The 25,971-nt window shown below is 30.5% G+C and overlaps 1 protein-coding gene across 4 annotated transcripts in view; it reads left to right on the forward strand.

Annotated features, from left to right (window-relative positions):
* The window catches only part of Elk (Eag-like K[+] channel), a 231,636-nt gene extending 206,673 nt beyond the window's left edge, over positions 1-24,963 (forward strand). For 2 of the 4 annotated variants that reach the window (XM_089221973.1, XM_089221972.1), the window contains exons 9-15: positions 8,509-8,688; positions 9,446-9,645; positions 9,735-9,996; positions 10,293-10,600; positions 11,940-12,109; positions 13,705-13,813; positions 16,274-24,963. In XM_089221973.1, coding sequence (XP_089078099.1) covers positions 8,509-8,688; positions 9,446-9,645; positions 9,735-9,996; positions 10,293-10,600; positions 11,940-12,109; positions 13,705-13,813; positions 16,274-17,269 — 2,225 coding nt within the window. In that variant the 3' untranslated portion in view covers positions 17,270-24,963. The remainder of the gene's footprint in view (positions 1-8,508; positions 8,689-9,445; positions 9,646-9,734; positions 9,997-10,292; positions 10,601-11,939; positions 12,110-13,704; positions 13,814-16,273) is intronic. The other 2 variants (XM_089221975.1, XM_089221974.1) reach the window with 2 other exon arrangements.
* Positions 24,964-25,971: the final 1,008 nt, after the last annotated feature.

Raw genomic sequence — 25,971 nt, forward strand, 5'->3', positions numbered from 1 at the left:
TCTCGATGATCCCTAAATTGTTTTGCGAACAAAAATGGCTTCCGGGAAGTCACTGAGTTTTTTAATGCGAAAATCGTAATATATTTTTTAACGAGCTTGTCGTGACGATTTGTATTTAATACGGTCGCTGCGTATATCACAGTAATGTTGGTCTCGGGTGCAACAGTGCACATTTTGACTAAAAGTACTGTCGGAAACATATTTTTTTTTTTATTCATTTATTCTTTTAATGACTTATTCTTTCCCGTATTCTAAATACTTTTTATCCCACAAAGGTCGTTTATCAAAAGATCTGACGCACGAGAAAAAATGGGAATCGTGGACTTCACTCCGGGGAACACGTTCCATCAGAATCTTCCATTTATTTATTTTGTTGTTCATAAGCCACGCTTTTGTCTTACGGCCGAGGTGATGCCGCATCCACAACATTCAGAAATCAATCGTCCAGATAGACGGCTGACGGTGTTCGTTGTGTCGGTTTAAATCACCCCCCTCCACTACCACTACCATCATCCCTGTCACTCCATCAACCGTCACTTGGTTAGAGCTTCGATAGTTTTGGCCGAGAACTAAACGATTCCGAGCGTATTGAGTTTATGCGCCACCGTTGTCAAACCTTCTGCAGGGCGTGATGACGGCTGTCTTGCGCCCGTTTCAGGTCACGTCGATGGAATAAGTCGTTCGCCTGTACCTACAATGTGACTATGTAATATATGTTTAAATATGTGTGTGTGTGTGTAATATACGTAGGTGTAATATTATATTTGGTCGATCGTCCGATATTTGAATATAGTGTATATAATAACCATCAATATGAAAAATGGTTGAATTCGCCGACAGCTCGTGAATTTTTCATATTTTTTATTTTACGCATTTCGTTTCTCACCGATACGCGCCGAGTGCTTATATTATATTATATCATGTACGTCGTTTTTATACATTTCGGTGAACTCAGTGACGTGGTCGATGAAATCCAAAATTTTCAGATATTATAATAATGTTATTTTGTTCAACTTTTGTGTATCACATTCTAAGGGAAAAAAAAAAAAAAAAAAAAAAAAAAAATACGAACGCATAAAAACTGAACCTCAGCAGGCTATGGTTTAAAATACATATATAGCGATGATATAAAATATGTTATTATGTCGGGAGTACCATGGACTGCACTTTTCTACTTTATAATAACATGAGTGCCTATAGTATATTATACTATGTACGATGTTGATGTAACATAAAAAAATTCATTGCTTTTATTATTATTATTTTTTTATATTTTTTAAATATCCACACGGGTACGATGAGATATTGTATAAACGTGGTAGGAAACGTGGGACGAAACGCTCCAATATACATCGAATAAAATAATGATTTATCGAATCACGTTATTCTTGTATTATAGACCTCGAATAATTTCGGTCACTATATTAAAGTAGGTATGAACCTATCGTATATATCTAACAAATGGGAATAAGTTTTCAAATAATTAATATAACACGCCCGATTCGCACGATTGCTATCAGTGGTACAAATATAAGAGTGATTTTTAAAAACCCTAGAAAACGAGTGCGTGGACTGATGAATTTTTGTTTGCACTTTCCTATTATAAGCTTTCCAATCTAAATAATATAATGTGATTTTATGATTCGTCTGAGGCACGTAATATGTAAATACCCCTGAAATAGGATAGTTATGCGACTGGTATAGTAGTGGTATGTAATTGTGCTTAAAAAATAAACTCATTTATAAAAAAACAAATACTTTAAATATTGTTGTTATGTTAATAATATTATAAAATGTTATTTATGGCTGAATAATAAACAAAATATATAATAAACACGAGATGATAAAATCGTATGATTTGTTGGTGTACAAACCAATATTGTTGTGCCTCTCAAACGTTGCAGACTCATAGGCGGCGGTGGTGGTCGGTGACCTTTTTGTCAGTCCACCGGTCACGACCGCTGTAGCCGGACGCCAGAGTACGTGATCTATAGTACGAGCAGAGATTCTACGGTTTAATTAAAATATCAACCGGTATACCTAATCGAAGATCGATGTGTCGACAGCTGGTATGAAATATTGACAGATTAAATTAATGTTTACGCGTGATAACGTCGACAGACAGATCTAAATTATTGTACTCTGTAATAATATGTAGTTAAATATAAATATGCTACGTACAGGTAGAGGTAAGAATACAATAAGTCAGCATTTTGGTGTAATATGTTTAGTTGATGTGTTATTGCAATAAGAATTGAAAACATTTTGAATGTAGCTGGCACGTTATTTAGTTCTTACGTGGAATAGCATATAATACTTCTATGACATGTTGATTCTTTAAATCGTGTAATTGCTGATAATTTGTTTTGTTGATTAATGTTTTTAATCATCGTTGTTTTCGTTGTTTATATGATTTTTTTTCAAAGCTATTTCCATTGCTTGTAACACGAGTCTAGAGCACAGTTTCTGGTAATCTACTCTACTTGAAGTTTATATTTAAAAAAACCACCTTCATTGTTGATTTCTGAGTACACTATATCAATTTATAATATTTTTTCAAACCTATTTCCAATGATGTGATTAATTCCTATATTTTTTTTCAGCCATTTGAATCCATATTATGTGTCTGCATATAATTCATATATTTAACTATATTACACATTTTTGAATAATTAATTAATTTTTCGAAAACTATGTAGAAAAACCAGAAATTTTAGGGGTACTGCAGACTTCCCGGCAGAATTTAACGGTCTCACGATTCACACTTTCTGGTCACCACTTTCTTAAGTGACAAGATATATTATATATGTCTTTAGTTTTAAACATTTCCATGTGTTGCAACTTCAAGATTTTGAATCGTAAATTATATATTCAGTTTGTTAGTTACGCATGCGTAACTTTTCAACTTCCAAAAATCCGGGTATTCGTAACAAAACAATGTTTAAAATAAAAACGTAAAAATTTAACTTCGTATGGGTATACGTCGTTCTTATTTGTTTTGCACATAAATTTTCATTTCAGTGACGGTTATGATTTCCCATATTTTGCATTATTATTTTTAATTTCTAAATAGAAACAATAATTTATGCTAAACATAGTTTGTGATCCAGTGACTTATGTGATATAATATGTTCCCGATTACGCTTATTTCAATATAGAATTAATATAAAGTTTTAAACATGAATAATTCATAGGAAAAACTAATATTTGGTGCAAAGTTTGTTGCAATAATGCAATGAGTTATTATACTTGTTATTTCACTGCTTGATGATTTTTAAGGATTTTTATATGCATATATTATGTATTTATGCTTATTGGACAAATGTTGAAAACATTGCTTTTTTAAACCACATTTAAACAAGGAAAGGGAAAATCTATTGAACAAAAATTATTTAATACATTTGTAATTAATTGTGATACAATTATTATGTTGGTCTTATATCATTAGCATAGATTTTGGTTGTTAACGATATCTTTAACTTGAAACTATTTCCTCGTGAAAACAAACCTTTAAAATTGATGAACACTTTAAACATTCAAATTTATGGAAGCATTACTTTTAAATCTTACACAATATATAAATGTATATGATATTATATTACAAAGATACAACTAAATGAAAAAAACTAAGCAACAAGTTTAAATGAAATTATCAATCCTAAAAATGGTTAACCCAGCTGAAAATTATAATGATTTTTAGTTCTCAAATAAATAATTGTTTTTTTGTACCCGTAAATTTTTACATGAAAGACTTGCTAAACCGTGGTTTTTTGTCATTAAATTTAAGTTTGTGCCTAAATTACCTCGATAAGTTTTAAAGTAAACATTTTATAAAGTAATAACAGTTTTTGTTTTCATAAATGTGAGTAAATAATTATTATGAACAAAAAAACATAAACTAAAAATACAGAGTTATGATAACGATTCTATGCTGTCAGAATTGACTATTGAGTTCAACTCGACACATACAGTTGTAGTGGTTATCATTTTTAGCGATTCAGACAAAATATTATACATTTTAATGGTCCGGACGATACCTGATCGATTTTTATTGTTCTGAACCAAGGTGCATATTTTTTAAGTACACACACCCTTGAATATATGACTGCATTTATTTTATCAGTTTTTATCCAAACGGATATGAATGAATTTCAGTATAGGTCATTCCATATTCGTTGGCATATTTGTTTTCAAGTTAAAACGCATTTTAAACGGTTAAAAGTCTCTCAAATGTGCATTATAATCATTATAATATAGGTTAATCAAATTTATGAAGTTTTCTGAACAGTGAAAACCTTAGTCACGTAGAATAAATACCGTTCGTGGTATAGTTTGTGTCTGACGGATTATCAGTGAATTTATCGTTCAAGGACATTGTAAAGTATTATTATATTTTAATTGAAAATATTTGTTAAACATTAAAATATTATATACGATTGTATCGTAATATTTTCCTATACTCCTCGAAAAATCCGTTTAATACTACCATGGTCTGCTTAATATCACTGTGAACCTTAAAAACAAAAAATTAAAATATTATATTATACATTTTAATAGTAATAATATATCATAATATATTTTTTTTATGGTTATAAAAAATTAAAAATTACATACTTTTATAAAACACATAGGTATACTAGTAACGTTTTCTTATAAGCCAAAAGCAACTCATAGAATATATAATCTATAACATATTTTAGTACTTTGTTGTATTGTTCTAAAATATCCGATTGCGGTCCAAATTCGGGTAGCCTTTTTGCGTCTTAATTGCATCTCTGTGTAAACAGTTGTTCCGAATCTTGGAATAGTATTTTTGGGTAAATAAACTCAAGTTGCTTCCCGTTTGATCCTCGAATTTCCTCGAATCATGAATTTCCAAATGCCTGCTATTTTAGAAAATTCATTCTCATCTACTAGAATGAGATAGATAAATTAATCGAATTCTAGTTCGGATATTATTTGAAGTTGAATTTCTAACATTGATTGATGATTACTCTATGTTTTTATAATATTTTAATAAATAATAAGAATAATAATAACAATTAAATACAATTATTATATATTATTTTCTGTCAAAACTTTAGTTGATAAATTACTATATCATAGATATTATCACTAATGATGTCATAAAATCATATTACTGAACAATTCAAAAGTTGATACAATAATCGATAGCACCTTAACCTAATATCGTCAGTATTGATAAATAAATTTATAATTTATGGGAGGCAATCCGAGTGAAAAAAAGGATGCTTACCTATATATTTAGGAAGGAATTCATGTGCACCCAAATGTTTTAGGGTATATACTAATTAAATGTATTGATAATAAAAATGATATACTATGGAACTTCGTTTCCCTTCTACAGACTGTATGTAAATCATTATTACTTCGTTAGCAAGTCAAAAATGTTGTTTTGCCGTTTAAGTTTAATTGAAGATATACTATTTTTTTTTAATTTTAATTTATAGTATGGTGGTGGTAAAAACTTTTTTGAAAACTTTTATTGTATTTTTATTATGAATTCACATATTATAAATTTGTAACAGTACGAGTAGTAATTAAATTTTCGAGAATAAGTACCTACATGGTATGATGTAGCTTTTAACGTAAAAAAACAAGTGATCAATGAAGCTAAATTTAAAGTATACCGACAGTATTTCTAATATTGGTTTGTCTTTTTCGCTAAATATCTTGGTTAATTTCATTCTTAAAACACTATGCGTTTGTTTAGCAAACCAAATAGCACTGGCACTAAGGTAATTAGTAATGGTAGCTTATACTACATAAAATAGTATGGTTAAATAAATAATAATAATCATTATTTTATTTTTATATACCTACCGTAATACCGCCGTGTTCCATCAGCTTTGCAATTTTATCCGCTTTCTAATATTAATTATTGATGAACTAGAAGTCTAGAAAGCATCATTTACAATCCGGGATTCAGATCTTTAGGAAACGTTACATAATCGTGCACTCGATACTTAATAAATGAGCTCTCGTCAGCGAAAATATAAGTACAATGGTAGCAATATTTATTATACTATATACATATGTATGTATTTACAAAATAAACAATAGTCAAAAAAACCTATAACTGTTTGGTAATAACACGGTGGACGTTTGACATATTATATTGCATGATCATAATATTAATTAATTAATTATAAACTCCCAATTATAGTACTATTATAGTATTAACATAAATATGTTTTCGGGATAGATACACGTCTCTCGGATTTGGCCTATTTTTCGACTTTTCATATGGTTTTTGCTGTCGCGATTTCTAAACTAACAACAAATATTATTCATAGATGTCTCTTAATTTTTCCTATAAAATGAAATATTTGTATAGATCAAAAATAAAAATTACAAATCCCTCTCAAAATAATAATTGCAAGTTAGTAACACCGCGTGGGCAAGCTGCGGGTTTTCGTTGTTTTTATATTATATTTTCGACGATATGATAAAAGAGCCGTTCGAAACTAATAAATCCAATTTTAAGTTGTACGTTTGTAATTACGACCAGGTCCTGTGTAATTTAAATATAATATATATCACAAGCGGGCGTAGCGTGGCTCATCTGCGCTCGGAAATTCTACTACGATGCTCTGGGCCTGTAATAAAACCCTCTAACACGGTAGCTGATGTCTGGGTGTGCGGGTATGTGAGTGTGTGTGTGTGTGTGTGGCCGAATGCTCTAACCAGTGGAGGGTCGGTGTGTTGGCATTTTTAATCATGTGATTCATCATGTTACTTAATAATTATTTATTTTTGCGCAAACAACGCATGTGTGGTACACACAATAATAATACGAACGCAATATAAAACACAGGAACAGCTGATATAGTATACTATGCACGCACCCAGTATCGAACGAATAATACTTAAACATAAAATTACGGAAAAATAGTACGATTTTTTTCTCTGTTTACGATATAATATTATATCGACGGTAAACAAAGACCGTATTATTTGGAATTCATATTTTATATAACATGTATTGTTTCGTTATTATTATATAATGTTTAAATTCACTATACGCTTTTATGTAATCCATTAAATTTACTGAAAGAGCAGATCTCGGCTGTAATGTTTTACTGTATATTTCATTATTTATCTCTGTAAAATCTACGTGCCTAACAACTATGATATACTGGGATATATGATTACTCAGGTATACTGTAATATCATCAAGTCTACAATAGCATTCGACTACTTAAAAATAATATTGTATTACATTAAACACATGTATATTAAGCGTATATATTTTAATAACTGAAAAATAATGCAGCAAGACATATAAAAAACGATTCCTTGGTGGACAATCAAATTATTAGTCGTGGGTATTAGGTTAGGTCGATAACCATACATCGGTTTTCCGTAACAAATAATCGATATTTAAAAAAATAACACATCTGATTTTTTTTTTCATATAATCACCGCATTTATGCTCAGATTTAAACGAATTGGTATCTATTGAGTTTATCAAAATATACAAATATCCGTCTTTTTCACGAGTATGTATTGACTTGGTACGATCATAATAATCATGACTTCGTTAATGCATTTACGTTCTATCGGATTATAGTTTGGTTCTTTTAAGCACGACTTTCTGATCTCGTATTTAAGTTTTACAATCATATGTATTGACTGATGTTTGTTTAATATCCAACAAAAATAAATATAATAAACTTTTTCAACATACTTTTGTATTTGACATAAGCACTTAAAGTCATTTATTACATTTAAAACTTTAAAACATCAAAAACAAAAAACTTATATCTTTACTGTAATAAAAAATTACGATCCCGAGTGACTCTAAATAATAATAATGTAGGTATCTTCCTACATATAACCAACAATTCTTTAGTAAACATTACCAAATATTATTAATCATTTTAATGGAATTCATCCAATCACAATATTGTATGACTACATTTAAATCCCATGGAGAGTAAATTATAATTTATATTAAAAAGGAATTAACCCATAAGTACCCAAATTGTATTTATAAAAGGGAAAACATGTTTTGCTTTATCGATTTGTACCGAAAATTGAAAGTTTTTTTTTATCGATATGTATTAAAGTCTCAATTCTAACCCTTTTCGATCTGGTAGTAACATAAATATTCACAAACACAATAATAAACTGTATTTTTGTGGTCGTTATGTGGTTGTTTGACGTTCTGTATCATCAGGTCCATAACTACAGGGGGGAAAGAGGGGGTTCCACTCCATAAACACAATCATTGCTCACTCTAAAATTATTTAAAATATTATAAATTAATATTGTTTTTATATAATAATGCCCCCTAAGATTTCTTTTGTCCTACCTGAAAATTTGGTCTGGCTGCAGGTTTGTATATCATCAACAGTTTAAAAATAAAACCTTACATGAAATGATATCCATATAAATAAAAATACGTAATTATAATTATTAGAAATATTGAATATTATTATTAAATATCTAACTTACTTACTACATATAAATCTGTGATCACAGGATGGATGAACACACTCGCCGAACGTCTGCACAAGGACGTGGGCAACGTGACACACTCTGAGGCGTACATAACTTCGTTGTATTTCACGTGTTCCAGTCTGACAAGCGTTGGGTTTGGTAATGTGTCGGCGACTACTGGTGCGGAGAAAATATTCAGTATCATCACGATGCTGATTGGAGGTAAGCCCCAGAGAATAATTTATTTGCCCTGAGGGTAATTTGTCGTCGTCTTATCATGGCTGTATTCGTGGAGAGCAAGGTTATGTTATTGTTTTCTCCCCCGTGGCTGTGGTAATAACAAACAATAAAGTAGATTTTAGTAATATACTGAATTATACCCTATAACTGGTTTAATCGATATTTGTCATACCTAAAACTAATAATTACACTCAAATTTTTAAATGGTTAAAGTTCAAAGAGAAAAAAAACAAATACGCGCTATTAAAGTTTTCGAGATGGCAAAAACCAATCAAGTGTTATGGCGTTTGAAATATCATTCTTTATATTTGAGACATCGATGATTGCTAAAGAGCGAACTTTTGTACAGCCTTCTTCGAATTATTTGTTTTTGTTTTTGAAAAAGTTATACATTAAAATCGTGTTTAATACGTATCCATTTAACCAGTAATAAAAATTTTGTTAAAAGTATTTATTGGTTAAATATTTGTTTGGCTTGATGTCACGCAGTGCACGTGATGATTTTAAATAAAATAGATATCTATATATTATTATAATAATTCAGCATAGTACCCTGCAAACATGCCACGTAATTCTTCTTCTTTATACTTATCAATTGAGGGTGAAAAATAATACATTAATATTATTATAATGTCGCATTAACCTCGTAACTAATAACTCAAGACAATTTATTCCCATTAACTTACGCACCTTCGAGTTTACTTACCTAGCTATTATCAACTGTGTTATACTATTGTAGCGCTTATGCACGCTGTGGTGTTTGGTAACGTGACAGCCATCATCCAGCGAATGTACTCCCGGAGGTCGTTATACCAGAGCAAGTGGCGGGACCTTAAGGACTTCCTGACACTGCATCAGGTGCCCAGTGAGCTCAAGCACAGGATGCAAGACTACTTTCAGACCATGTGGTCACTGAACCACGGTATCGATATTCACGAGGTAATTTCGGGTGGCCATTCGTAGGCACGCCCCGTCTTCCCTCCCACCCGAACCGCTGCGGTAGCCGTTTCGCCCATTTTAATCGATAGTTTTTGTTCCAGACGCTGAAAGAGTTTCCGGAGGAGCTTAGGGGTGACGTTTCTATGCACCTGCACCGGGAGATACTGCAGCTGCCCATTTTCGAGTCCGCGTCACAAGGCTGCCTGAAACTGTTATCGTTGCACATCCGCAGCAACTTTTGCGCACCTGGTGAATATCTCATCCACAAAGGCGACGCGCTCACGTCCATTTATTACCTGTGCAACGGGTCCATGGAAGTCGTCCAGAACGGCATGGTCGTTGCCATTTTAGGTAATCCGAGCGTAGATATAAAATATATATATTTATATATTTTTTAGAAGATAACTTCTTCTATTGGTGTAGGTTGTCTACAATTGGCAGGAATTGGCTCATTAATTACAGTATTTTCCAACGAGTAACAATGATTTATGCTATATATTTTGATACCACGGCGGTAACCGTAGTCCTGTTTGAAATCAATAACCCACTTACATTTAACTTGTCTCATATGTTTACGAGACTCTATTTCAGGCACCAAAGATTGTCACAATCGCGTATTTACTTCAGAAAAAATATTGTGTTTACAGGCAAAGGCGATTTAGTTGGATGTGATATTAGTATGTGGCTGGGTCAAGGTAGCGGCTCAGGTAACACAGGCGTTGTCACCGGTGGAGGGACCACCGGCGGCGGAGCAGGAGGTGACACCGTAGTGAAGTCTAGTTGTGATGTCAAAGCTCTAACTTATTGCGACCTTAAGTGCATTAATGTGCTTGGGTTGGTAGAAGTTTTGCGGCTTTACCCCGAGTATCAACAGGAGTTTGCAAATGACATACAACATGACTTGACGTACAACATACGTGAAGGATACGAGGCCGAAGTAATTAAACCTCACAAAGTACATATTTTGTTTTAATTGCAAGCATAATATATGATTATTTATATTTATATATATATATATATATATATATATATATATATATATATATATATATATATATTCCCACTATATATTATGATATGATTTTTTCGTGAATACAGCTATTATATAAGTAACAATAAGCTCAAACGTTATGTTGATTAACCTGAGAGGATGTCAAACAATCGCTTTTAGTGGGTTTTAGAATACCTAGCAAATTAAAACAAAATATTTAGAAATTTGAATTTTTATGATAATCGAAACAATCATATAATTTCTATTGTAGGTGATTCATAATAATTATATACATATAAATTACAAAACACTGTTATTCGCTGAAATGTACCTTGGAATTATAAAATTACGTATGAACAAATAAATATACTAATAGTCACTTACCCAAAGAAACCAAATGTTAACTATAGATCTTAGATAAATCATAGCTTTATGTTATTTTAAAATCTAGAAACTCTATATACTAATAGCATTCCACCAAATTTTATAAAGTAAAAATAATAGGTACTATATTTTTTAAATATGAATATTTTTTTTTTAAGTTGACGAGATATTTAGGAAAAAAATGTCTAACATAAACGTATGATTTATGAAATATCGAGTGAAAATTTGTCGTTTTAAAATATATATTATAGATGTGACTTTCAGGGTATTCACCTACTGATCTCCATTGAATTATAGCCAGTGTGTGAAAAATCATAGTATAATAATATTCGAAAACTTTTAATGGTCTATTGTTATACTATAATTTATTAGTTAAATAATAATAATAATAATAGTGAATACTAAATAGTAATAATAATTATGATCAGTAAATGCCAAATAGTGATTGATTTTCATTTGAATGAATATTTAAATCTTATTGGAATGAATTATACAATTATTTTAAATGTTTAAAAATTATACTTAGATACCTACTTTCAAGTTATAAATATTTAAATAAAATAAAAATTATTTAGGTTTCACGAATTTTGGATTTAGCTTTTAATTGTTAGACAATTTTATTTACTACAATGACTTAATTACGTTATATTATTATCATGAATTTAGAATATTTTCTATTAAGTATGTAGAGCAAAGATTGATAGTTAGATAACATACTCACTTTTAGTTTAAAAAAGATGTCAAAAAAAAAAATTAATAATTTTTTGTGGGTACTTTTAATACATATTACTGGAAATAATTTTTAAAGATATAATTTGAAAGCCCTTGACATTGTTTCTTGTTATTTCTATTAATGTTTCTACTTGATGTGTTCAATTTTAAACCTTTTTCCCTTTTATTTTGAATTTAATTTGCGTAGGAAATTGATCAAAATGGTATAACGACGTTAACGTTACCTTCGATTAGTGAAGACGATGAAAACTTGCAAGAAGAATGCGATGGATCTCCGAAATCACCTCCTTCTAGATCACCGTTGCATTCCAGTTATAGCCCGAGCAGACATAACCTCACTAAACTATCTCAAAACAGGTACACAGTTTCAAAATATTAAACTAGCAAGGTAAAATAAATAAATTGTGCAATATATTATTGTGTGAAAAATGATTAAATCGTAGGTAGTTTTAAAATATTAACCATTTCAAAGAAACTTTAAAAATTATAAAAAATTACCTGAGTTTTATTATATCGTAAAAACAGATGGTTGCGCTCAGAAAAATATCAGCAATAATTCTACGGTGGTATATAAAAGAACTAATAAATAAAATGGTATCTCGTACCTAAATAATTGTAATTTTTTCGTAAAAATTCTATAAGTTTTTAAAACATTATAAAGTAAGTGAGATAAAAAAAAAAAACAAAAACAAAAATTGCATTCATGTAACGATCATTATATATTCATATTTATTCAATAATATATGCATATTATATTTCATATTTCTGTATTTTATAGCTTATTTTGTTCATACAAAATAATAAGAGTTAAATATAATTATTTTACGCAAATGAATTAAATAAAATATACATTACTCAAAACAGTGGGTACTTTTCTATAAAATATGTATGCATTTCAAAGACTTATAGTTGCCTACAAATCTTAACGTATTACTATTTATTTTAAATTTTTATAATTTACAAATATCATACTGTAATGTTTATATTTGTCATCATATTATTATAATATTAAAAAATTTTGTCAACGATATTTAAGACAACAGCAAAAACCGAAAATTTTTTATCAATTATTATATCACATATATACGCGTAATTGTTGCATTTTTTCTACATTAATTTGTCATATTTTTTCCTGAAATGTATATTATTTTGTTTAAAGAATAGACTTGAAATACCCTTATCTCAAAGACACTTTATAGCCGACAGTTAAATTTCCGACAGTACATTAGAGTGTAGTTGACCACGAGTATGTCATTAATTGTCAGTAAACTTTCTCGCTGTTAGTTTATACTTTCAAGGCGTCCGTTATAGGAGCTGCAGTGTAAAGTGTTTCTTTACGGGAGGTGTGATCAAAATGTTCAAGTAAGACTTAAACTTAAAACATTGTCATACGTATACAATATTATGCAAGGCAACGTGCTTGTATTGCAAAATAGTACGAGTAGTTAAGGTACCATATAAAATTGGAAATTAACTTAATCGTAATCAGAGTTATATCAGTTCAGATATTTCCACTGAACTTGTATAGGTACTCTCATATATATGTATGTTATAACAATTTAGAACAAGTATACCTATTTACTCAATAGTTTCAGTTGGTATTTTAATACCAATTAAAAATAGATTAGGATCTGCTGAAATATTAACTTTTATATCGAAATTTTTTTAGACATTAAGTATTTTTTAAATTTCTTTAGGTAAAACAATCTTACTAAATCCAAAATGTTCGATCAAAAATCAAAATATTTGTTTTCACTATATTTTCATTTTAAAATAGGTACGCATTGTGTAAGTATATAGAATACACAATTATTTATCTAAGAATTATCATATTACCAATTTAATTAAGTAAATAAATTAAAGTAATTACATTCCCTTGAGAATATTTGAAATTAAATGAAAAAATATTCAACTCGCACCTTGACTGTAGTAAACTATATTTATGCTTATAGATCGAGAACGCTGCCTCGAAGTGATATCGAACACAGAAAAGTCAATGTTGATAGACTGGACACACAAGTTACTTCACTTCATTATCACGTCGCAACTTTAAGTCAAGAGGTAAATCGCCTATTAATTATGTAACTGTAAGCCTTTAATGAGTTTAAAATAAACTATTTTTGTATTTTTATTAATGAAAAATTTACAAACGTTATTGTTAACCATGGTATGGATACATTTATCGAAATATTATATCAGTTCAACCTAAAAATCATTAGCCACGGATATTATAATACATATAAAAGCCATAGGTACTCGTATGATTAGCTATTTAATACACTAAGAACGCAACTTAATTAGTCTAGAAATTAAAAATTACATAGGCACGTATAAAATATAGGTATGGACTTGTGTTTAAATATCAAAACTTTTAATGAGCCATTATTGATGAATAATTGAAATAAAATTACGATTCGGTAGACGAGTACATGTACGTAATGTTACTAAGTAAATATAAAAGTTAATTTATGATGGATTGTGAACTTTTATTTTCCGGTGATATTTTCTTTCAATGGCTTTTTCCCTTATTATTAGTGTTTTGTGTAGGTATGTTTTATTTGTACAAATTTATTTGTATTCAGATACATATTTTTTAAAACTTCATTATTATTTTCATGAAGTGTTGCGTAAAAAATTTAACAATAAGCGAATGTGATACACGAATTAGTTTCTTAAAAAACGGAAATTGAAGAATCATCTTAGTGGAGCAACTCTGGAATGAATTACTTATATTTTATGACTATGGCAGGTACAGTGTGTCAGAATTGGCTATCCGATATTTTTTTTCAAGTTAACATAAAATAAAAAAATCAGCTCTTCATACTTTTAAATGTATACGTATCTTATTTTTCATCGAAATGTATCGTTGAACAAACTGCAATTATAATCGTACATATTTTGAACTTTTTTTACATTTCTGTAGGTATTCTGCATAATCAATCGTTCTATATTTTTGTTCTAAATTCCGGAAAAGAAAATATGTTGTATAATTTAAAATAAAAAGCAATTATTTTCTTACATTTTTAAATATAGTTCAATTTCATCTTATCTCATTTACGGTGATATATATTTTAAGGTTTCAATACTATCTATGTTTTAAAATGGATTTTATTAACATGTTTCTATGAAGGATGGGCATCTATTATTTAAAGGTACCTACAATATATACAGGAGGACCAATGTTATTTATCAATAATTATTATTTTGAATATATTGCAAGTTATTACAAATTATTATCCCTTAGTAAAAACTGAATTTGCGTCCATGTACCTATTATAATAATATTACATTAAAAAAAAAAAAAATACCTAAGATTTTCATAATTCGATAACAAAAATAAATAAATAAATAAATAATTAATCGTTCCAAGTTCTTTATAAAACCAAATATTGTTATAAAATAACAGAAATACAATTTTTATGAAATACATAATATCTGAGACATAAGTGGCCATTAATCGTACACTTAACGACCGAAATATTTAGGTTAGGTATATATTTATATGGGTACAACTTCCACCTGTAACTCATCAAAAACCGAACATTAAATTAAAACTTAGTTATTATAATGTTATTATTATTATCATACCTTCCCTGCCAGTAGAAACAAAAATGTGTAACAACGAAACGGTAATAAATTCAAATAAGTGCACACAGTGTTTATAATAAACGTGAAGCGTTCCAATTTCCGACGGGGGAAAAAAATAAACGATTTTAACAATAAATTTGCATTCTAATTTTACTAAACGTTTTCAAAACTCTACCAAGGCCTTGCTGTAAATTAATGTTCTTAATTGTAGACGGAGAGGAATTCCAGTAGAAACGACTGTGATGCAGAACTTTCGTAGTACCTACCTATTTATACACACAGACACCGTCGTCGTTGTTTTCTCTCGGAAATCATTTAGTCATATCGTGAATGTGTACCACCGTGCCGCCACTGAAATGATTGCGATTGAATCAATTTTACACAAATATTATAACGGATGTTTATTTTGTGCGTTTAGGAATAGCACAAAAATTGCCATTCAATATAATGCAACCGAACATGAATACCGTATTCGTTTATATTATGTGCGATATTATCGTTTTCAATATCCATCAAAACAACAAAGGATAGCGTCATTATGTCAAGCTGTTTTATATATACGTTTATATATATAAAAAAATGATAATAACAATAGGTTAACAAAATTATTTTAGTTGAACAATTTCGAATGATATATTTCAAATCCTCAATCCCAAATAAAATATCATCGAGTACAACACAGCATTGTAGAATAGGTATCATGGTTATACACAATTATATTAATTATATTTTTATACACTACATAACATGTACTGTAACCTAACCTAAACTTCAAATTGTTCAAGTCCCCAGGACCACAATATCCCATTGCCAACTCACCCCCACAAATGTTTTTATCCATAGACAAATGTATTATGCACACATCATACCTGACTACGCATGCATAACTCTTGTCCAAGTGTCTAAGTCCGTACGATCTGTGCACTGTTTCAGGTGAAAAACGCCATACAAGCGCTGCAGGAACTGGCGACGACCAGTTCGAATGTCAGGTATCCGTATTCGTTGCCGGCCAGGTCAAACCCGGATCTGCCGGAGAACGTCAAACGGCCGCAGATGGCCATCCTGCAAAGGAGCTCGTCGCACCCGCCCGAGGTATTCGGCTGGGACGGAACGGTATACGACAGCCCGGTGCATCAGCCACACCACCCTTACGGCCTGCACCACCATCAACACCATCAATATCTCCAGCACCAGCACCACCTCCACCATCCATACCAGCAATCGAATCAACAATGTCTGCCGTACCAGCAGCAGCAGCAGCAGCATGCCGGTGGCGGTGCCGCTTACTCGCATTCGTCGTCGTCACCGCAACCGCACCAGCAGCAGTTGCAGCAACAGCGGTATTACCACAGGTCGTCGGTTGTCAGCTTGGTGGACGTGGCCGTGCAGACGGACGTTTCGGGCGTGGACGTGTTCGAGCGGTTCGTCAAGGCGCACCGGACGCTCGTGCTCGAGTGGCTCAACGAAAGTGACCACGTGGCCGTCACGGTGTACGACGATGAGACCGTGGCCGGTGGCGGTGACGAGGGGCGACCACGGAACGAACAGTTTCCGTCTTCGTCATCTTCCGCAGCGTCTTCGTGCTCTTCACCACCGCGGCAGACGCGAGATCACCCTGACTCGTCTTCCGCGGCCGACACTCCTGTCGCCGCCGACGGGTTGCCTCTGGTCGACCGAGACGACTCTCCGCGGAAATGGCACCCCGTGGCCAACCCCCTGGTGACCAATATCAGTGAAGACATTAGTGGTGGTGGCGGTGGAGTAGACAGTGGAGGCGGTGATGAGGACGACGGCAGTGGGGGTTGCAGTGGCCACGAATCCATCGAGATGACGCACATGACACCTGCCACAGCCGCCACGACGGCCACCTCTCCGACTGCCAACACATCCGGTCCCATCACGACCCTTAAGTTCCATCCGTTCGTTTGACGATGACAAGACTGAATAAGACCAACACAATATACACACTCCCATATAGGTCGTAATCTCACATAACGCAATACATAATATAATAACATTGAAATATGTTGCCTATTATATTGTTATACGGGTACATTATCGTAAGGTGTCCGTGAGTTATAATTGAATATTTTCCATTTTCGTAACGACGTTCTTCCGTTTGTTGCCACTGAAGTGTTCTCTAACGCGTAACTTCCGTGGCAGCGGAATAATTTCTAATGATATTACGTCCTGGTTCCTATTTTTATCTCCATACATATTATAATATTATTGTAATTTATCACACCTAGTAGGTATTAGTGTGCAGTTACAGGGTGCTCTTTTCTTGTCGTCAAACATTCCACGGCAATCCTCGAAACCTAACGCGAGCCCAATCTGACCCATATGACTCAAATGTTAGAGTGAACCTTTCTCCGTAGACTTCTAAAATGGTCAGGATCGGCACACGTGATAGGGGGGGGGGAGAATTCGAATGGTTAACGATTTTACCTAGTTCTCATACGCCTGTGTACGATCATTGTGGTTTTGGGATGGGGTTTGCTTCGGTCTCGAGTGGTATTCTTCGATATTTATTTATAAACAAAAGCCGTAAAAACATGTAGCTATAGGAGAAAATCGGGTTGAGTGATGTCGCCCGTATGTCCAAACAAGATAATAATTAAATTATATTATTATTATGCTGCACAGCGGTGTTATTAGTGTCTACTTATGTCTTATATTGTTATTATTATATCGTATAATATAGTTATGCGAATGAGAAAAAAAGGTTTCCGAATCGATCCGTGTAATCAGATATCCGGCCACACTACGGAATAATGGAAAGAGGACGAAAAAAACCGACACAAAACGAATTAAAATCCGGTAAAGGGTGAAGTGATTTTAATTGCACGTGGACAAAAAGTAGATACGTACCCATGCGAAGAATAAACACCTCCGAGTTTAAGCCTTGGCTGCATGCGTGTGGTACAATATTATGCATTATAAATTAAACAGAGCACGAGGAATTTTATTCTAGTGATTTATAAACCCCATAGTGATTTATGTACACTTAATTCTAGTTTTTTTTTAGTTTTTTTGCTTTGCCAGCCGTACAATTTAGAATCCGTTGTTTAATCGTTGTTATTATTTGGTTTTTGTATTCGTTTTTTAAATTAAACACTCCATGTTTTATTTATTTTTTATTCGATTCTAAATAGAATTAACAATAACAACAAAAATAATAATACCTACAGTGTCGTTAGAAGATATTAAATAATTTTTCGAATGAAAATGTTTGTATAACTTGTTTTATTTACACACGCACGCTACGCCACAATGACGGAATCGAACCTTTTTTTTCACAAAATAAAGCAAAATTTTATAATAATAATATAATACGACACGATAAAATTATAATAGTATAATTAATACGTGACAAGCTTCTCTCGATTGTTTAGAATACGATTATCAATCAATCAAAGAATATTGTATATGTTGGTACTATAATAATAATATAATGTCATCGTCGCGCGTCACATAATAATAATAATAATAATATTTTCACATCATATTGAAATTCAAACGCGGAAAATAACGTTTCCACGGAAATCGGTACTAATTTTTTTTGGCATCGGTCGTAGGTGTGTGATGTAATGTTTCTGTAATATAATTTTAGTTAATACCGATGACGTGAACATGGCTATTACAAAATATAATGGTTCATCGAAGTACTTGATAGAATTGCACTTGATTATTTCCGGTAGCCTATACCTGCCTGATAGATGCCTACGTAAACTCTTGTGACAAATCGACAATAACAATAATATTATGCATTCCAATCATACGTACTATTCTCAATCATACGGCACAAGACGAGCTCTGTTTAGTAATTAATATCTCAAACCCATATCTGATATAGATGCCATATAATATTATATTATTGTCTGAAGGCTGCCACTGTTGACGAATGTCTGTTGTTTGTAATCGAATCAAATCTCGTCTTCAGTGATGATAACAATATTAGTATTATTCTTTACTGGCGTAGTTAAAATTATTATTATTATTATGCAGAATCAGAACAAATAATTAACCAGAACCACACACGCCACTTTCCCACCGTAAATTATACCCGTGTGGATATATTATCATTGTTATTATTATAGCATGAAATGAAAAATAAAAATGAATTTTTCTCGCTAACAAAACAAATTATGTCAGATGAACTCTAAGATACGATTTATAAAGTATAGGTTAAAAATCTTTTACATACGTTCTACCCACCCATAAACACCAATTATGATTGTACATTTTTGTTTTGGTGCAATTATAAGAGAGACTGATTATGACATTGTTTATCAGAAGAAGAAAAAATGTTGTTTCTCAGAAATTCAATCAAGATAGGGTGTGTCGTCGTTATTTATAAAGATTTTATTATTGGCTTATACTTATGAGAATTGTATACGTTACTATACAAGTTCGATTCACGGTAGTGAATGGACCTTCGTCAGAAAATTTGTTTGCTTCTGCTGCGGCTGAACCAGAAAATAGCATTACCTTAATATAGTTTAAAAATGAATTTTATGAAACACCGTGAGACCAAGACAACCTTAAAAGTCTGTTTCCTAGTTGTTAAAACGGATAAGGCTAACGAAAATTTCAGTACGTAATATTTTAAAAACGCGTTATCAAAACGAATTCAAGAATATTTATTCACCGTTACACCATTATAATTGAATAGATGCAAACACTTGGCGATCATTACAATATCATATTAAACTATTTGATCAAATTTTGCGTTCAAAAAATATTTTTTCACGTATCTGCCATTATTTTATTTTTTAAACATTAAAAATGGGTAGTAGTTTATATTTTTTTAATAATCGCAAACCTAAAAAATACAGATAACTGTAAAAACTAATTACCACAATTTTATTGCAAAGGTACTCGTGTCAGCCAGATCGTCTTAGTAACAATTAAATGGTATAATTATTATTTTGGTATGGAACAATATTAGGTACGACAAGGAAACTAGCTGTTGCATTGGTCAAATGGATTGAAATCGTATGGGTAAAAGTGGAAAATGTTTGTATGCGTTTTAACTAAATTATATAATTATTTTATGTAACATGGAATCGCAGCCGAGTTGTTCTCCGCAGAGTCATGATTTCCTTCGGAAAACCATTTAATTATGGTAGAATAACAAAGTTTGTGGTTGTTTTAAAAAAAAATACAAAAAATAATCTTAAGTAAAATACACTCATCCGCTTCTGTACAGAGCAGATAAGAAAGCAACTTGCAATTATTGTTTCACGTCTCTTTCGATCGTCGTGCAGCTATACGCACACATCTAAAAACTTTTTCGATGTTTTCATACTATTCGTGTAAATTAATACAATATAATTACGAGTACTAAGTGTTTTTCGAATAGGTACCTTGGTACCTAATACGAAATACAATCGTTTTGTTACGTGTAATGGATATCGATCATAAGTACATTGTGCACATCATATTATTCACATCGATTACTGAAATCAATGAAGAAATATTTTACCAGGAAGGTTCGTAGTCCACCATTTGAGTTCCAAAATCTATCACAGTCATGAACAAAAAAATAATATCGAAATCGCACAGAATTATAAGGATTGTCTATATGAGAAATGAGTTCAGATGGGAGAAGATTTGGTACAATTTAATTGGTTGGGAAGTGGAAGGAATTCAAAAGATGTATAAAACAAAAACTACCGACATTCTTCATACAGATAGCTTATTTTTGAGATAATACTTATACCAGTCGATTCGTTGAGATTGACGAAGAATAACTACAACAGTGTTCAGTCAAGACATTTACTTGACACTTGATAGGAAAATATAATATCTCAAACATTGTTCCGCGTGTCACACCCAAAGGATAACTTTAAAATTATTTTTCAAACTGTTTTTTTCTTTTAAGGGTACTCCCTCACATACCACCAAATGGATTTCATTCGATCAAAAAGTGCTTAAGTGTATTTTTCAATTGACCAAAAGGTGAGAGGGTTTGAAGATTGACACAATGACACCTATACACAATACGCGTTTAATACCAACACGCATTAAGGACTTGATTATTATAATGGCTTTTTAACTATACGTGTACTTGCGTTTTTTTAAATATATTTTAACATGCCACATTATTAAGGAACTAAATACTGTCATTGCGTCTTATGACGTTATTAAACATATTTTATTCTATACAAACAATAATTCAAAAACTCAACCCAAACACCACCTCCCCCCACAAATCCAGATCATTTACCCACTTACGCCGACTCCACGACTAGTCTCAGAAATACGAACGAAAAATTATTATAAAAGCGTAATAAATCAGTTGGGATATTTTATTATTAGGATTTGTTGTAGCAGTACTTAGTATTTAATTAATAATTTAATAATTTATTTCGTTTGTGGTTTGACTAGGCAGGTAGGTAGGTGGTAATCCTTTTCCGGAGTTTTAGGTGAGATATTATTATAATAATATGTTCATGATTCTCAAGAATATATAATAATAATTGTTCTGCTACGTTTTCTGATTTTAAAACAAAAATAAAAAATAATGATAAAGGTAAATTTTTTTTATTTAGAATCATCAGTTTAAACAGTTGTACTGTCCCGGTTTTTTCTCAGTATAATAGCACACGAGTGGTTTTAATATTATGTATGATGTACTTTACGTTTAGCGTTTTTTTTTTTTCTGAAAGTAATCAATCCAATGGTAATATTATGCTACCGCGTTCTGTTCTATTCCGAACATTTCTTTCACCTTTCGTTTCCATTTCGCGTTTGAAAACTTGAGTGGGTTAAAACGACCAGATATTCACGAGGGCGATTAAAAGTTACCAACCAAAAAAAAAAAAAAGATAATATTATTTAAATTATACCTTACCCGTATTTCTTCCGAGGGTGTTAAACAGGGTAAATAATATAATCATTTATTATTGTGATATAATTACTATTCGTATTTTAAGTCTATCTCTGTAAACTGTTGTATATGATTGATCTTAAGCACTATTATATTATTACGTAGATGTACATAAATATATATAATATACATATTATATTACCCATAATTTATTTATTATTATAATTATTATAGATTTACATATTATTTAGAATTGTTGTATTTAAATATTTAAAAATTATCATATCATATATATTATAATATGTATGACAAAGATATGAGCGTAAATTATATTAATACTATGTTAGTACTTATATTCATTATTATTATATAGTTTTTTAATATCATTATTGTTACTATATGTTTAAAACTGTTCATTCATAATTTTTTTTTAAATTGAACATGTTATTATTGTTTAATCTCATTGTTTTGTTCATATCTCCGATGTTTCCGGATCGGAAAGTTTTGTCAGTAATAATATTGGAGATAGATTTCTAGTCATGAACGTTGATCCGGAAAATGATTAATGTGTTTTTAAGTGTTTTAAAAAGAAATACGATTGAGCATAGACGCGAAATCCTAATAATAACTATATGCATTTAACATATTATATGGCGTAGCAGTGCTCAAGACCTGGGAAATTAAATGACCCTATTACACCTTCAGAGTCTGAAGACGTATATTATATTCATAAAATAATGCATCAATCAGTATGCTTGTACATAATGTTTGGACAATCACGTATATAGGTCATCGTTCTTGACCTGTATTTTATATAATTAAATATGGCGCGTTATCCTTTACACGTATATTATAACAATATTTCATATAATATTAATATTATGCTCGTGGTATGCATCATATTCGAATGTATAATTTAGACTTTTATTGTATTACGGTCTATAGCGTATAGTATTATAGGTTAGTATGTACACCAAGTTAATGTCAGTTTTATATGTATAATAAGAAAATGTATAATTATATTTTAGATTTAAAAATATTACTTAAACGCTCGGTTCCTATTAAAAAAATAGAGAAACATTGAAAACTCCATTGCCTTCTTAAGACCATAATATGTATGGCGTATATTTTTGTGTGAGTGTATAAAGCAACAGTGATACAATATATACATATATATATATATATATATATATATATATATATATATATATATATATATATATATATACATATATATATATATATATATACATATAGATAGAGAGAGAGAAAAAGAGAGAAATACAGTGCAATCTAATTCAATAGAATTTATATTTGACATTCATTATTATTTATTGAGTTAAATTAATCATCAAGTCATTAATACAATCGTACAACTACAGAGATCGAGGGTATGTATTGCAGGCGGATAATATATAACTATCGAATAATACACAAATGCGAAATAAAGCGAAGCAGTAAAATATAATTGTGTGTAGGCATCTACGTGTGAGGTTTCAAAACAAATATTATATTTTTGTTGTCACATACAACCAGCAGTATTGTTCAAACGCAATAACATCTCGTTTAATGATATTATGTATAGGTTGGTGCGCGCAAATTTTGAACGTGTCAAAGACATATGGTATGTAGACGATACTGATACCGAACAAACTATAACACATTTTTTAGATACCGGTCGGGGTTCGGGTCGACGATTTTTCCGGTCAAGTCCACCCGAAACGATTTTTCGACAAAATTCCATACTCGCCACGATCACACCAATTGAGTAATGGGGGGACGATTCTTACAAGTTTAATTTGTGAATGTAATACACGGGTAATAAATCGTTCGCAATAAAATACCACATTCATTTATTATTTTCGAATTATCATCATCGTATATTTACATGTTTTTTGTCGTCGACATATAATCCCACTGAAAACCCTCAGAGAACACGTCTCATTCTTGAACAATAATGGTTGGCCATCATCGTTGTCGTATCGATATTATCTTACACAGTTTATTTTCAACGCTGGTTTCTTTCGGTAACATACTTTACATTAACTTATCATTTAAGATTTTCGATTCGGTTTCTTATTACCATTATATTATGCTAAAATAAAAAAAAACTATTTAAAATAGTGACATTGCAAATTATATCGTATTTAACGTGATGTTTTTGGTAAGTTTAATAAGATGTAAATTGTGAAATACATTGTGGTGCTTATTAAAAATGTGAAATGTTTCATACGAAAAGTATTATAACATTATGTCGTGGCACACAAAAAACTAAATAGTCAAAAATTAACTATTTTTTTCTTTATTTCCAACTTGTAAAATTACTAATTAATGTTAATGAATTGGAACGGTATAATATATTATTATGTTGAAATATGTGACATAAATTTTATGGAATTTTCATTGTTTCTCCAATACACACACTAATTAAAAAAATTATATTTATTAATTACTAAAAATGTTAACTAGGTATTTTTGAGGAACATCAGCACTATATTTCTAAAAAACATGGACATTTCATTTAGTTATTAACACTGCTGTAGTTTTTGAACTAAATTATTGTTTTAACTTCTCTCTTTATATCTGTTTTTTTGAAATATCTATAGTGTATAATGATGTTAATTTAATTTAGAGTAACATTTATGTTATATTTTTTCAAAAAGTTGAATCATTGCAATGGATATTTAAAAACTATTTTTTTTCTATAACGATATTGTTTGAATAATAAAATTATTTCCGAATGAACGAAAATTGTTTCTATTTACTTACAAAAAAATTAAATTAATAATATAATTATCATATTCTGATAAGTGTTAAAGTGTCGTAATGTACCTCTCCACCTTAATTGTCTTCGAAATGCTATAAAATGTACAACTAAATAGTTTAACGATCAATAATTTACGCACCGTTTTGACCGAGCTACTTTACTATTTAATTTATTTTTTATATTGTTAATGTTGTTGTTATGTTTTCCTAACTGAAAGAAAAAAAATGGAATATATGCATATTGTACGTAGTTAATATTAATATTACAATGTTTACATACGGAAATCACCGTCAATTAACACTCTACTCTTAAGAAATAAAAATGATACTATATACCTTATATTATGCAATTAACCAATTATTTTAGTTTTGTTGTTTAAAGTGAACTATTAAGTTTGAATGATACCGCATTATAACAATTGTTAATTTAAAATATATGTATAAATCTACAATTTTTAATTTAAAAAAATCTCTGTAGTTATTAATTTTGTTGTAAATGATTAATATTATGTTATATGGAAATAATATTAATGAATTAATCACGTTGTTTGTATAATATTTGTTATCTTATTTACCAAATGAAAAATTATCCATGGATTTGTCTTGTAGTATTATTAGAGGAATTTTTTTACATTGATTATTATCCCGAACATTTCAAAAACAAATATACGTTTTTCTCACTTATAGTTAAGGCCATACCTCACTTTTGGAGATGATTTTTTATGGTCGTTTTAATTACACATACATATACATTATATATATATATATATATATATATATATATATATATATATATATATATATATATATATATCAAATTTAATACTTATTTAAACCACTTCACTAATAAATATTTCTGCGTCAGTATCATTGATTGATATTGCGTATTTGCATCGATACAAAATTATGCAGGAAATATTTGAGAAATTAAATTTTAAGTATAAAAAAACTATTTTCACATTGAAATATCATTGTTATTTTTTCAATATCACGAACGTATTATACAAGTAGAAATAATGGTAGTTAAAAA

Source organism: Diuraphis noxia, unplaced genomic scaffold, assembly GCF_037042655.1.
Source record: "Diuraphis noxia isolate RWA-SAM2 unplaced genomic scaffold, SU_Dnox_SAM2 contig0003, whole genome shotgun sequence".
In the NCBI taxonomy this organism is placed as follows: domain Eukaryota; kingdom Metazoa; phylum Arthropoda; class Insecta; order Hemiptera; family Aphididae; genus Diuraphis; species Diuraphis noxia.